General features: G+C 33.9%; 1 protein-coding gene across 3 annotated transcripts in view; it reads right to left on the bottom strand.

Moving 5' to 3' along the window:
• Positions 1-10,921, bottom strand: part of LOC127845331 (mucolipin-3-like) — a 49,204-nt gene extending 38,283 nt beyond the window's left edge. For 2 of the 3 annotated variants that reach the window (XM_052376189.1, XM_052376191.1), the window contains exons 1-4: positions 10,822-10,921; positions 9,381-9,485; positions 1,858-2,019; positions 1,060-1,221 (exon numbers count right to left, since the gene is read on the bottom strand). In XM_052376189.1, the coding sequence (XP_052232149.1) occupies positions 1,060-1,221; positions 1,858-2,004 (309 nt within the window). In that variant the 5' untranslated portion in view covers positions 2,005-2,019; positions 9,381-9,485; positions 10,822-10,921. The remainder of the gene's footprint in view (positions 1-1,059; positions 1,222-1,857; positions 2,020-9,380; positions 9,486-10,821) is intronic. The other variant, XM_052376190.1, reaches the window with a different exon arrangement.
• Positions 10,922-15,235: the final 4,314 nt, after the last annotated feature.

The raw sequence follows: 15,235 nt of genomic DNA, 5'->3' as shown, positions 1-15,235 counted from the left end.
CTTAGCAACTCGTGGCCACGAGTTAGCTATGTCGTGGCCCCGAGATAGAAAAAAGAGGAGTGCAAAACTAAATAAAAGAGGAGTGCAATTTAAAAAAAGAGCGGTGCAGTAAATAAAGGAAGGGTGCATTAAACAAAAGAGGAGAGAATTTCGAGATCTCGAGATCCCGACTTAGCTAACTCGTGGCCACGAGTTAATCATCCAATCAAATACTATCTTGTTCCCTCAAATTAATCAGGCAATGAAAACGTCTTAAAGACAAGGCTCTGATATAACATAACATACTACTATTAGTACTACTATTACTACTACGTCTACTGTTGCTGTTGTTGTTGTTGCTACTATTACTACTACTACTACTACTACTACTACTACTACTACTGCTGCTACTACTTCTACTGCTACTACTACTACTACTACTACTACTACTACTACCACTACTACTACTACTATTACTACTATCGATACTGCTGTTACTGCTCCTCCTCCTCCTACTACTACTACTACTACTGCTACTACTACTGCTGCTGTTGCTAGTAGTAGTAGTGGTAATAGTGGTAGTAGCAGTAGAAGTAGTATTAGTCGTCGTCATCGTCGTAGTAGTCGTAGTCGCCATCGTCGTCCGTCGGTCGTCGTTCGGTCGTCGGTCGGTCGTCCATCGGTCATCCATCTTCCGTCCTCCAGTCGTGGTCCGTCGGTCATCCGTCGGTCGTCCGTCCTCTGGTTGCCCGTCCTCCGGTCGTGGTCCGTCGGTCGTCCACCCGTCGTCGTCCGTCGGTCGTCCCTCATCCAAACATCGGTCGTCCGTTTGTCGTCCATCAGTCGTCCCTCGGTCGGCCGTCCGTCTTCGTCCGTCGGTCTTCGTCCATCGTCCGTCGGTCGGTCGTCGGTCGTCCGATAGAAAAATAAGGAGTGCAATTTAAAAAAAGAGGAGTTAATGTCACCTCAATGCCACCGTAACATAACGCTAACGCATTGATATTGTCTAAAAAAACATGTTTTCTCTTGTTGTTATAGTCAACATAATAGATACTAAACAGTAGTAAAGCCAATACTTACAAGATCCTGTCTGACCTCCATAAACCACTCCTCTGCAAGTGTGTCGTCCCCCACGGCTTGAAATCGTGGGTCCCGCTTTAGGGAGTTCTTTGTGTCTCGCCACGAATAGTGGTTGCTTACCAACGACGTTTCGCGAAGTAATTGGATAAAGTCCTCACGAATCTGAAATTAAGCATTCGGAATCAAATCATTTGCAAATTAAGACCCTAAGCTAAAAAACTTGCACAACTGTTTTTATGTTTAAAATACACAATTATATTTTAAAAGATTTGCCAAGTAAAAAAAATACAAAACGTGACCATGACAATGACATCACGAGGAGACTTTCAATACCAGAGCTATCTTTTTCGTTGATGAATACCTATAAAAACGACTTTACACATCGATGTTGGAAGTGTGATAATCAGTGAGGCATTTTGACATATGTTTTCTATACGATGTGGGTTCTTGTACGCAAGGACGTTCAATCTCACATGGTGGGAGTTTGAGCAAGCCATATTATTAGATCATGCTCAGATGATAATCTGAGACAAGTTAATGTCAAAGTCTTTCAAAATTATTAAAACATTTAGAGTGTGGAAAGGTCCTGTTTCGGCAATGCTGTATTTAAAGCGGAAATGGATACAATTACAATTTAGAATGACATTCATTGAAGTGGATTACAGTTTGTGTTATCACTGAAAATCATCACTTATATTACAAATTTACGCATTTGAAAGTGTCTAAATAAACATTATTTCTTTTGCTGTTATCGAGTCAACATAATAGATACTAAACAGTTGTAACGCAAATACTTACAAGGTTCTGTCTGAACTCGTTAAACCACTCCTCTGAACGTGTGTCGTTCATCACGGCTCGAAATCGTTGGTCCCGCTGTAGGGAATCCTTCGTGACTCGCCACGATACATGGCTGCTTACCCACGATGTTTCGCGAAGTAATTGCATAAAGTCCTCACGAATCTGAAATTTAGCATTCGGAATCAAATCAATTGCTAATAAAGATACTTAACTGAAATACGTGTAGAGCTATGTGTCCATATTTTCAACACATCATTATATTTCAAAAGATCTGCTAAGTTAAATACAAAAAGTGAACATAACGATGACATCAAGAGGAAACTAAATATACTAAAATGCATGCAAACACTTGTTTGTTATTTGTATGATATAAATGTATTTTTGAAGAAGTAAAGAAAAACTTATCAAGAAAATATTAGCTAATTAGCATCATCTCAAATCGCGTTTGCACAGATGTAAAGCAATGATCAAGGATGCTTTTTATTGTGATGTTCATTCAAATCGCAATATGGGTTATTGTACGTAAAACATTAACCTACCGTGTCATATAGATAAATATTAACATCCAATTTATAGAGCAGAATAGTGCTATGTTCTAAAGTAAAACCAAATGCAGTTTGAACTTTTTCTTCTGGTATTAAGTTGGCCTTGGAGTAATCTATGTGATTCTTTCATGCTAGACATCCACGATGTAGGCTTACACAATATAAGGTTGTTAAAACTTTGTATTTACATCGAGGATTATTTTTAATAAACAATTTTTTAAAAGGTTTATATAACGTAAAAGAGTATGCTTCAAATAGCATTGTTCAAAATGCCCATACTATGTAATATATTTTATTATTTGTAGCCACAATAACGTAAACAAGCCCGCGCTTTAAATAAAGTCAGAAGTTTTCTATTAGTATTGAACCAATTTTCAAACCACCATGTAAAGTTACTGCATGAACAATATCGTATTTTGTTCACAAACTGCAAACTCAAATTCGTCAATCATAAATTTACGTACTATGTGTTGAATAAATGTCTTTAAATCGCACATAACGTTCTTAATGTTGCGCTAAAGATGGCGAACGTAGGCTGGACACTTTTATTATTCAGAGAAAAAAAACTGCACACAAAGTGCGCTTTGATCACACAAATATATATGTGTCTATTTGTCAAATATAAATATATTGCGATGTGTGGGTTATAAATAAAGTCTGTCGTGTGTTAAATACAAGCGGCGCATACGAAAAACAACTATGTACAGGTACATTAATATGCACATTTCAACTATTTTTATTGTTACTGACAAATCGTTTTAGTTAGTTTATGTCAATTTTCATATATCATGTATGACAAAATGTGCTGGAATGTTTTGCACATATCTTGCAATTTGCCTTTGATTTATCCAAATCGATTTGTAACATCGCATTTTCAATGAGTACCTTTGCTGCGCGAAAATTCAACGCGAGAATGAGTGCGCTATTTTAGCTATACATTAACGCATTCTCTCGCGGTAAGTTTTAATCATAATTTGTTTTTTACTCATTTGATATAAGAATCATTTCAACATTATTCCTTTGACATATTATTCACAGCGTATGTTAAATTTCGAATGAACGAAGTTCAGGAACTAAAATCTGTGACATAAATGTGTGACAGTGCTTTTTGTTCGGTTAATATTAATGATTTCTCGCTAAGGTCAAATTTGTTTGATACATTAAGTGTTTCGCAATCGAAAAACTAAAGTGACACTAATGAAAACATGTATAAGTCTTGTCTACCTTTGATTATGTTATTTATTTACAGTTCTTTATTAAATGAAAGTATATGATCGTTGTGTACATGTTTATTTACTGATGAAATAATAGACAATTTTCTTATTAATTAATAAACATCGATAATAATTAATAATGTATTTGATTACATAACAATTACATAACAATACTAATCAACAGTTACGTCAATAGAAAATAACCTTTCGTTAATCAAACATAAATACATATAGTCATATTTGTTTAAGAACGTGTACCTGACGTTATATGCTAGCAAGATATATATGTATATTTTTTACAATAAAACATGTCGAGATGTTGTTCTTTGTATTGTTTTAACAGATCTATTTGAGTAATGAATATTATCGAATTTAAGACATATCTATTTTCTCATTCTGAATCGCCTTATATTGATTGTAATAATGTCAAACATATTCATGTAGAGTTTATGTAAAATGTTTTTTCGGAAGTTTGACCCGGTGATCAAGTTAATAAGCTTACTCGAATAAATTTGAACACGTCCTAGTTAGTGTCTTTCGACCCAGTTTTATTATCATTGAATACAATAAATTGAGCTTTTAGAGCGCTAACAAGGTTTCACAAATAGTTTGACCCTCTAAGTCCAGATTTGAATAACTTTGAATATTTAGACCAAGTGTTACCAACATTGGGTCATATATGTAGATTATAGAGTGGAAATAAGATGTTCTTATGAATTGGCCTGTGGCCAAGTTTATGATTTAAATTGGCTCTTATTTAAACTTGACCAAGAAATTTTTAATCAATTTTTCGTCAAAAATACGCATTTTAACAATCTTTTTGCAAAAGGTTTACTTCTTGACTTAGATTTTTAACACACCCGATCAAGATTTGAACTTAAAGTAGATAATCGCAAAATTAAAATGCTGGCCACGTTTCATCGGCGTGGCTTCAAGCATATTTTTTTTCGATTTTACCAGGTTCCTTGATTTTTATATAAAGTGACCCTGATGCGAATTTGATACCATAAAATACACATGGTGACCAAATTATTTGCATCATTTCTGTTATTCTGAAATAATAATGGGCGAAGCTCATACGTACCAAGCAAGCGCTACAAAAAAACTTTGCGCAGATACATTTAGCCCGATAGTGATAAATACTATGTAAACAAATACAGCTCCTTCTCATGCCTCATTTATTTGTAACACAATCAATATAAACAAAAAATTACAAAAACGTAATACGAACTTAAGAACAAATCTGGCGTACATCGTATTGTGATTAATTCTTTGTAGACGTACACACGAAGTATTTAGTACACAATTGAAAAAAATCGTGTTCCTATTGTCTTTACCGATGCATTGAAAAAATACACAGTTTACTTTAAACAATTGTTTCTTCTGTTGCGTTTGTAATAGCTTCTAAAAGTAGTATTTCTGTTTTATTTATGTATGCGTTTTTGTTTTAATGAGCAATCTTTATCTGTTAGTTTACACTGTGAGTGCGCATTGAAATCAAAGTACTGACAGTACTGGTTTGACGATGCTTTTGAATGGGATGGATATAAAAGCATCAATTTAAGTTTATCTACATCACCACAATTGTGCATGTGGGTACGAAAATTTTGGTACGAAAAAACAAATTGGGTACGAAAATGTTGGGTATAAAAAGCTGCAAAAAAAAAATAAGTTTGGTACGAACAAAAAAAATGGGTACGAAAAAAAATGGGTAGGAAAAAAAATTGGGCACGAAAAAAATTTGGTTAAAAAAAAATTGGGTACGAAAAAAATTGGGGTACGGGGAAGTAGTACCCGTTGGGAAATTTACCCATTCAGTGAAACTGGGAGGCGGGTAACATTCTCAATCAAATCTAAATTTAACTACATTTGGGGTTTTCCCAGCGTCACAGCGTTTGAGGTGCCACCTGGCAGTTTCGTATCTGGTTCCTGTCCTGAACCTCTCGATACATTTGTAAAAGGACGGAAACAAAGCTGCCTTTACCTTTATCAATGATAATCAGCGAGGTATGCCGATTAAAAAAAATAGCTAACTCAATAGGACTGGGTCGGTCTTTTACATAGGTCGCCATTGTGAAGAATGTCTTCATGGTATGATAACTTAGACGAGCTGCTTCGCTGAAACAGCATTGTTAAAATTGAACATTACTATGTTGATCAGACGTGGCCGAAGATTGTGGGCGGAGCTTCGTAAGAAACTCTACGTGCAATTTTAGAGATATATCTGGATAACAAATCAGTGGAAAGCCGTGTTTGAATCTCAGCAATACTTATATGTAATAGTTAGTTATCAAATAACCCACTATCTGAATTATATCTGCGTATATGCGCTCTCGTGCTTTGACATTTAAAGCATCTTAAAATCCAGCCGAGTGTTATTTGAAAACAAACTGTGATCCGCAATTATTAGTTATTGTTTATTTTTAAATGTGAACATCTTTGTCTTTATTAAAGATTGATAAAATGTTATTAAATGTATTTGATAAAGATGTTTTCACGACAGACGTTTAGTCGGTGATGTGCGGTTAAAGTAAAGTAAAAAATTGTCGGACAGATAAAAAATGACACTCGACAAACCTCTGCAGTATACACGCGGAGCAAAACATTTGTTTGTAAAGTAACACTTTAAAACGATTGCGCTCTGGTACATGTTAACAGTCTATATACTTGTACACGATATTTAAGCAATCAAGTTATGCAACAATCTCATTATGCGTGACTTAAGAACACATTGCTTTGTCAAAGAGGTGATTCAATTTGTTTAATTGAAAACATATATGAACTATACGTTATACTGAAAACATGTACACAAAGATTAATAACTCATTGTAATCATTTGATATTGAAAGCTAAACAATCATATACGTATAAACGTATATAAATTACTGAATCAACACTGTTTCAATGTCATTACAAAACATGAATTGCTTCATTGTGTACCTTACTTTGGTGTCAACCAAAATTGTGGTAAACTCCAAAGAGTACTTATGGAAGATCTTTGCAGTTAAACAGCTTTTGGTTTATGACAATGTGCTTTGTGTTCGATAATTGTGTTTATTATAAAATGTAATCCTTCTCCTCAATTCTTAGTATTTTATTATTATCCTATCAATAACAAAAACAACACCACAATACCATAACCTCAATTTTATTGTCATGATCATTTTTACCACCATAATATGTTTATTATGTTATCACCATTATCAACATATTACACAATATATATGCAGCATCAGTATGAGAATGTAAATTACATATCTCACAGAAATAATTCAGTAATCAAATATCAATACTCCTGATAATTCCATATCAAGCCGAATGGGTCTGTACTGACTTGTTATGACAATATTGGTATTGTGGTGATAGCAAACATGCTGCAGATTATGCTGACGTTAATTATAAAGTTGATGGTGATGACGCTGTATATTGGATATGAACATGGCGCATCCCATGCTTATAATAACAAAATAATGATTGTGATTTTGATATGGATAATTATGTCGCAATATTACATCTCCGACGACTATGATAATGCCGACGGAACTATCAAAATGAGGATGTACATGTCAACACCAAAATGCATTTCATTTAAAAATATTCATGTTCTACTTTTAAGCGCTATGGTGTTGAAAAAAGCAAGGCATTTTGGTTTTTAAGACAAAAGTTGGTTTATACCAAAGTCCGGAAATACAGTGCTCTCTGTTTACACAAAAACGCACAACTGTTATTCCTTCAGCGCTTTGATTGTGCACGACGTTTGTGTATGTTTTGTTAAATGCTGTGTGATATACGTAATGAATAATCTATTTATTAAGAAAAGGTTTTAAATACAGCATTTATTAAATTTTGTTAGGTTTATATCAGTTTCCTGAATATTATAATTGTAAGAATAATAAGATAAAAATTCATTTGCATGCACTCGCGAACAAAGTGGTGCTTTTCGGGTAAACGGAATCGGTATACTAACGTTTAAATATTCTTCAAAGTTGGTATTGCGTGAATGTTTACGCTTAAATATGCCCCAAAAATTGTTTATGCTTTGTCTTGATTTGATCACCATGCAAGTGGTTTGGAAGGTAACCATTCGTGCATCAAATGTTCAAATAAGTCTCCAAATATGCGTACCATAAACTATATTTAGAAAATCAAAGGATTACAACCGGATAGTCATAAGGGTCACGTGCATCCATTCGAACCAGAATTTTAAGGACAGTTCTTATATTTTAACAGGCTGTCGTAAATCAAACACCTTGTTCTTGCAGGAGGCACTAATCCGTTTAACCACAATATTACAGTCTCACTACACGTACATATATATATAGTTCTGTTTGCATTGTTTAATATGCCGTATAAATAAAAACATGGTTATCAAAATGAAATAATTTTAACCCAAGCAACTTTTGTTTGACTGTATTATGTATTTATCGTAATGTCCTTATCCGGATCTAATTGACATCAAACAAAATTCTCTCAACAACCTAATACTGCGCATAATTTGTTAAATTGTTAATCATTATCAGGAAACCTAACATCCAATTTGTCTCCAATGTCTTAGAAGCACTCAGTCTACCTTTGAACTCGTCCAGAAAATTAGTTAAACTTGTGTTAAGGTCAGAATCATTATGATGTCTGTCTGGTAATTGGCCTTTTACACGCGCTTATAACCTTGGCGACTGCGTTCAATCCCCGCTCGGGACTCATGTTAGTTTAAGGTTGCCAACTTATCAGACAGGCAGGATTACATCCGGATAATCCGGCTTCCACCCAAAAAGGGAGACCAGATCAAATTGAAAATCTTTCTTAAAAAACAAATAGCTAGAAATCGCAGCCAGTATTCGGAATTAGTCCCAACTTTTATCAATCTAGTAAGGTGATCATGTAGAAGTGCCAAGCAAGACGCGTCCAAAAATAACACAGCTTATGGAGCGGAGTGGCCTCATAAACTGTTAAATATACCTACGCTGAAGAATCTTTTTTTTTACACAGTTTCGACTCCGAATGTTACAACTGCTTTCCCCATTCCCACTATCAATATGTGATGCACTTATTTTATTTTAAAGCTTCCCACCGGTCTTTGGAAACATGTGTCGGAGATATTTGCTAGTATACATTAAAGGGGCCTTTTCACAGATTTTGGCATATTTTGAAGTTTGTCATTAAATGCTTTATATTGATAAATGTAAATATTGGATCTTAAAAGCTCCAGAAAAAAATCGAGAATAAATTAAAACAAGGAAAAAAAAGTAGCCGGTACCAGGGCTCGAACCAGTGACCCCCGGAGTCCTGGAGTTAGTCTGAAGTAAAAACGCATTAGCCCTCTCGGCTATTCCGCCGAGCATACACAGCATAGGTATTTTATACCTTATATAAGCAATCTTCGTAGTTTCGTAAATTTAAACGACAAAAACAGAACTCTCCAAATTATTCAATCGTTTCGCGTTGCAACGCTTTATAATTTTTAGGTTTTCAAATCGTCAAAAGATACATATAATGGCTGTATTGGACTATGGTAAATGTTCAGTAATACGGTTTCCTCACAAATATCATAACTAAAACGAAAATTTGCGAATCTGAAACAACTTTTTTCAATTTTGTCAATTTACCAAACCGTGAAAAGATCCCTTTAATATTTTGCCAGCCTTGGCAATAATATTCAAACCTGAGTATTTAATAAAATCTAACTTTAAATGGCTCTTAGGTTTTTTTGCATTGTATTGTAATTGAAAATATTTATGATCTATCAGTATTTGACTGTAAATGTTACCTGCTGATCTTTTCTTGATAATTTTGTCCGGGCGTTGATGCTGCTGTCGTTTGCGTTGACAGTATTATCGTTGTTCCCCGTGCCATATTCATGAGAATCGGAACTCTTTAAGTATTGATAAACAGAGTTAAAAAACAAAAGCCCATATCCGTATAAACCAGTAAACTTTAAATTGATAAAGATACGTGTTAAAAATTATCCGTATTCTGAGCAATTTCAGAAAAGTACCTTTTCGAACCTGATATAGATAAGATATAGTTCCAAATTATTAAGAAATATTACCTCAGACTTTAATGGGAGATATTCCGCCACTGAAGGATAAAACTTAATGTGTTAAGTTTTGTTGTCATTTCTAGTTATCATAGTTGTATATCATAAAAGAGATATTATGGGCATCTAACAGTTTAAAGGTGTCTATCGCAACCGTTATTTATTTTTGGTGTTTTCACTTCATATACACTTATATTTGTTAATGCAGCATCAACATACTAAAACAATATACCGTATATACAATATCATGCATGTACGATATGAACCTAAATTTAGTTTATGTGCAGATTCGTTCATACGACACAAAGACATAATTTTTTATGGATCATTTCGGCTTACAGGACTGGGTGGGTCACGTAAGAATATCGAGTATAAAATATATTTTTATAAACAACTTATAGAAAGATGAGTTGCAGATAATTGATCAGTAACCACATTTTAACATTTCAACTCTTTTGACCTGTTAATTCTTTTCAGCTCAATTCAACAGTGCAAAATGCCCATAATATCACTTTAAGAGTGGGTAGCGATATGTTTACATTCAGGTGTCGTACAGACGTGTGATTAAAATAGCTGACTGCCACAGTAAATACTATTCATGATAACTGTTTGTCGACGTTACACTTATATGTATATACTTCTTTTGCATTTTTAAATTTGCATTCATAATCGTCAGATTTACTAAATGTAAATCACACACAAATATATTTGTTCAGTTCTATTCAATTACTCTAGAGCTATCTTTACACGCAAGTATCGGTTTAATTGGAACACAAATGTTTACATTTTATTCTGAGACGCACTTCCATGTTTGCAAAGTAAAAAGTGCTTTAATAAAATTGAATTAATAATAAAAACAACTGATACCATGAATTATGCTTATTGATAAATTACGGAGCAAATCAGGGAGCTTTGGAGTACATTTTAACAAAGCATTCTCCCGTGCGAATGAAAAAAACATCACAATTACCAATTCGTTCATCCATATACCAGTCTCTAAATAAACATTACCAAACTAAAAGAAAATGACAACAATAGTTTTACAAATAAGTATGTGAGACTACAAATAAATCATACACTCAGAGGGCATGTCATTATTCAGAAAGTTTTGGAAAATTTGAATGAAATCTATTGTAAATACAATGTTTTTTTTACATTTTAATTCACTTACTTGTTCAAAAAAAGATTAACGACTTCCGTCCCTCTTTGGCTTTGGTGTAAATTGTTAACGAAACCAAACCGACACAGCTGAAAGATAAAATGAATACGATGTGTAACCAAATATCAACGGGAAGCTTTTCATTGTTATCTAATTATCTGATTAACAAGAGGGCAAGTATGGCAATAAGTGCTCATCTGAGCACTCGCGAGTACATCTGAATATAATAGTCTTTAATCTGACCAACTTCGATATTTTTCCGGTGCACTCTTTAAGAGTTTGACACAATATCGGTATGGAAGATGTCCGATTATTTCTGCGTTGTTGCGTTTCTGTGCTAATGACGGCAGAGTAAACTATTTTCATATAAGGTGTATACTGGCATGAACGTTCCAAGTTACCAGACACGCATGTACTCTATAAACCTCTGTTAAGTATACGGACTTTACGTAGTGCATGCAAATCTTCTGTATAAAAACAAACATACGCGTACACAATATTTAAACTGGTTCAGAAAAAAATCCACTGACACCAAAAAGTAAAATTAACCAATATGTTTTTATTCCGATAGCAAGTTTACCCAACAAATAAAACTCCAAAAGAATCCGGAATGTAATTCACGAACGGAGTACTGCTATTTGTTGTTTGTTACGACAATTCTTAAATACTTTGCTATTGTGTCATTCAATATTATGCTTAACTCGAACACGGTGCTAATAAGGCATGTAAGAATTCATATAAACATGTAAATTAAAACAGCTGTTTTGGTCGACAATATTGTAATGTTGTCATAAAAGCAGCCCGTTTCGCGATCTTCTGTAGGAAGAATAATGCATGGCCACAATGCGTTAATTACTTAAAATGAGTCAGATTTATGTGAAACAGATTGGAAGAGAGTCAACAAAGAAATATCCCGGTGAACAAATTTGAAATCCAGTAAATTATGTCTAACGACAGTATTGTAAAAATAACAATTATTGCATAAAGAAATTGTATTAAGTTGTTGTATCCACAATTTAAATAATCAAAGCATCTTATGGGATTTGTTAGAAAGTAACGAAAGTATCAGTTCTGAAGAGTATTTTTAAATTCACCAATTGTATTTTTTAATTATTATCAAATGGATACACTCAAGAACATGCTTTTTAGAAATGTTAACACTATCAGGTAATTGGTTTCTAATTACAGGATTGCCCGAGTTACCGGTATTTAAGTTAAACTTTCAAACCTCATGTAAGCCATGTAAGTACAGAACCAACATTGCTTTAAACTTTTAAAAATATATTTAATTCCATTTAGCGAATAATCAATATAGAATAATTTCCAAGATGTTTTGGATTTAAATTAACTTGTATGATCAACGGACTTAAACTCACAGCAACAACAGCTCGAAACTGTATCAAGAACGTGTATTGATATACTGGTTTCTCGAGTACGGTCATCGCCCCGATAATACTTGTACATTTGTTAACGAGATAAAGTGCAATATACAGGATACGTCTCGCTTAAGAGACGATCATAGGTTTTTTTTAAGTGCCCGGTGTGTAGCTCATGATACACTGCAACTCGTTTGTACTACTTATTTAATATACGAGGTAGCATATAACAGAAGAGCGGCCCTATGGAACCTGCGACTCCTGAGTTATGACGGCAGTGTGTTTATATACATGTAACACTACAGATTCGCTCAGCCATGCTCAGGTGAGCACACATTTATAAAAAGTTCAGTACAGATAATAACCGAGGGACTTTGTACCGTACTTCCGCGTAACCTGATGGTACGTATCTGCACATTTACGGTATGCTTAGTACAATACTGTTAATGAAAACATTTATATCTCTGTGGGATTTATCACGTTGTTGTCATCGAGATCAGATCTCAAACATTGTAGGGAGGTATTTGTCAATGTCATGTACAATATTTATTCCGTATTTATCGCTCAACCGACAATTACGCATTTAACATGACTCCATCAGCAAAAATACGATGACCAGTTACAATTACTCAAAGGTTTTTTAAAGAATACTATATATATAATCTCAAATATATAAATACATGTGAACATATAAAGATGCTGCAGAATGAAACTTTGTTTAACATTTAACCCATAATAATTGCATTAAAACTCGACCGGTCGAACAAATAAATCAACACTTTAATGTGATTGCATGCTATGTTCTTCATTATGTGTTGCTTAAGGTGTAGTTGATATAGCTCAAACAAAGCAGCTGAATCAAAATACTTCGAATAAGAATGTCAAACTGGCTGATTGCTAGTGTATACGGGCTTGATGTGTTATCGCAACAATTCACTTGGAGTGCTTTAAACAAGCAACAACTGATACGATATCTTAAACGTATTGCATTGAAAGCGTCAGCCAATGTGGACATTTTGACTCAAGTATACTGACGGCAGCCTCGGCGAGTAAGTTTTTCGTACGATTTACATTGGCCTCCTATAATTGCAATCATCGCCCGTTTACCAGGGTAGGCAAGGCCTGTCTGAACCATTATTTCCAAATTCTCGACCAATCGCTCTTTGAACACACGTTCTTTTGAATGATCAATAGTATTGCACAGCAAGGTCTCTGAGAAATTTTAATGCATTTGGGTTTTATTTCACGTTTGCCCGCCTGCAATACTGTATAGAATCAGCGGCATTAAGTTATATTGCTTCGGAATAAAATGGCGTTTGTCCGGTCGTTTCGTATCGTGAGTCGCTAATAAAGTTTGTGTCACTTTCTCGGGGCGACACAAGATAGTGAACGCAACTTGAAAAAACGACGAAAAAATTGCGATAATTAACAACGACACACTAAGTTATATCGCGTTTTCATAGTTATTGTTGATTGTTGACCTAAACCTATGGAGTTAGATAACTTTGACAATCCAGCTATATCGAAGTGACAGTAAAGGCTCAAAAACTAGTTTCACGACGGATTGACACAGAAAGAAATTGGCAGCTGACATATGATAAGCCAAGTGTGTATACCAAGTTGTTTCGTATTGTCTTATACAATTTTTGAGGCACTGCAGTATAATGTTTTGTTTTATTTCTATTAAGAGTGACCTCGCCGTTGACCTCTGATACAAATTGGTCCTGCAATATCCTCATTTTGTCTTTTTTGAAGTATACAAAATATTATCCAATTATCTTTAGTTCCGTTTTAGGAACTGCAGTATCCAGTATTTTACAAATACACATACATATGACGGACGAACAGGTATGACGGAAGGATGGTAGAATAATAGTCTTCTCTGGTGAAACATGAAGGGGGATAAACATAAAATGCAGTAAATTAACATTGTGACACTAAATTGTTTTTTCTTAAATACCGTTGGTCCAGTAACCAGAAATTAATATGAGCGTATAATCGATTTACCATTCTCCTTCTAATGCTTGTTTTTTAAATTTAAATGGATATACATTTATTCTGTATTTCAATATTTTGCGATGAAAAGTTTATGAAAACAAAAACATTCACGTCATGTTTGCAATCATGATAAATTATAATCGAAAAGTCCATCAGTTCTATATGGAAACATAAACGAATACGAATACGAATATTTATTTGCAGTCAAAGGCCACCAGCCCATAATACAGACAATGTAATTGCATTATTATATCAAACAAACTGAGTAGTTAAATAATACAAAGTCATATGATGCAACACACACATGCACTTTTCTAGAACAAATACTGCTATACATTATAATTTCAAAATGTTTAAATATCAAAATGCAAGTATAAACATATTTACAAGGTAAGCCACAGATTATGATTCATTATCTATGCCAAACAATATAATTATGCAGTTTTTTAACCAAAACATGGTTTACCTAATAATGAAATACCTATGACAAGTTAGCATGCACAATAGTAACATACGTATAAAGTAATCTAAAAATCATTATTCATTATCAAATATGAATAAACAATTTAATACAAGAATGCAGTATTAAAATGAAAGCTAGTTTGCATGATAATTACGTAATTATTACATATTAGCAGGCACATATATAAATATGTGTATATTTTATGACAGTCTAAATACATGGGATTTACATTTTTGACATCTAATCCAAACGTTTTAAGTGCTGTGTGATATTGAATTGTCTTCGTACTTAATTACATTAAGACAAAAATTTGGCTATCAAAAATATGTGCTTGTCATTTTCATCGGCCATAAGCTTATTGAAGAGACGAACAGTTTCTATTTGATTCAGCCACTGCGGAATTAACAAATCGTGTCTAAGTGTGTTATACAATTGGCACTGCATAAACATATGGTACTCATCCTCTACAATATAGACATTTCGTATTAGACAAAATTTACAAAATCTATGATTATGCGGTATGTTCAAGTGTCGGCCTTTCTCAATCATGAGATCGTATCCGGATCATCGGGAATTTGAAAGACATCTT

Source organism: Dreissena polymorpha, chromosome 9 (genome assembly GCF_020536995.1).
Source record: "Dreissena polymorpha isolate Duluth1 chromosome 9, UMN_Dpol_1.0, whole genome shotgun sequence".
NCBI lineage: Eukaryota > Metazoa > Mollusca > Bivalvia > Myida > Dreissenidae > Dreissena > Dreissena polymorpha.
This window is presented reverse-complemented; position numbering and strand designations above follow the sequence as displayed.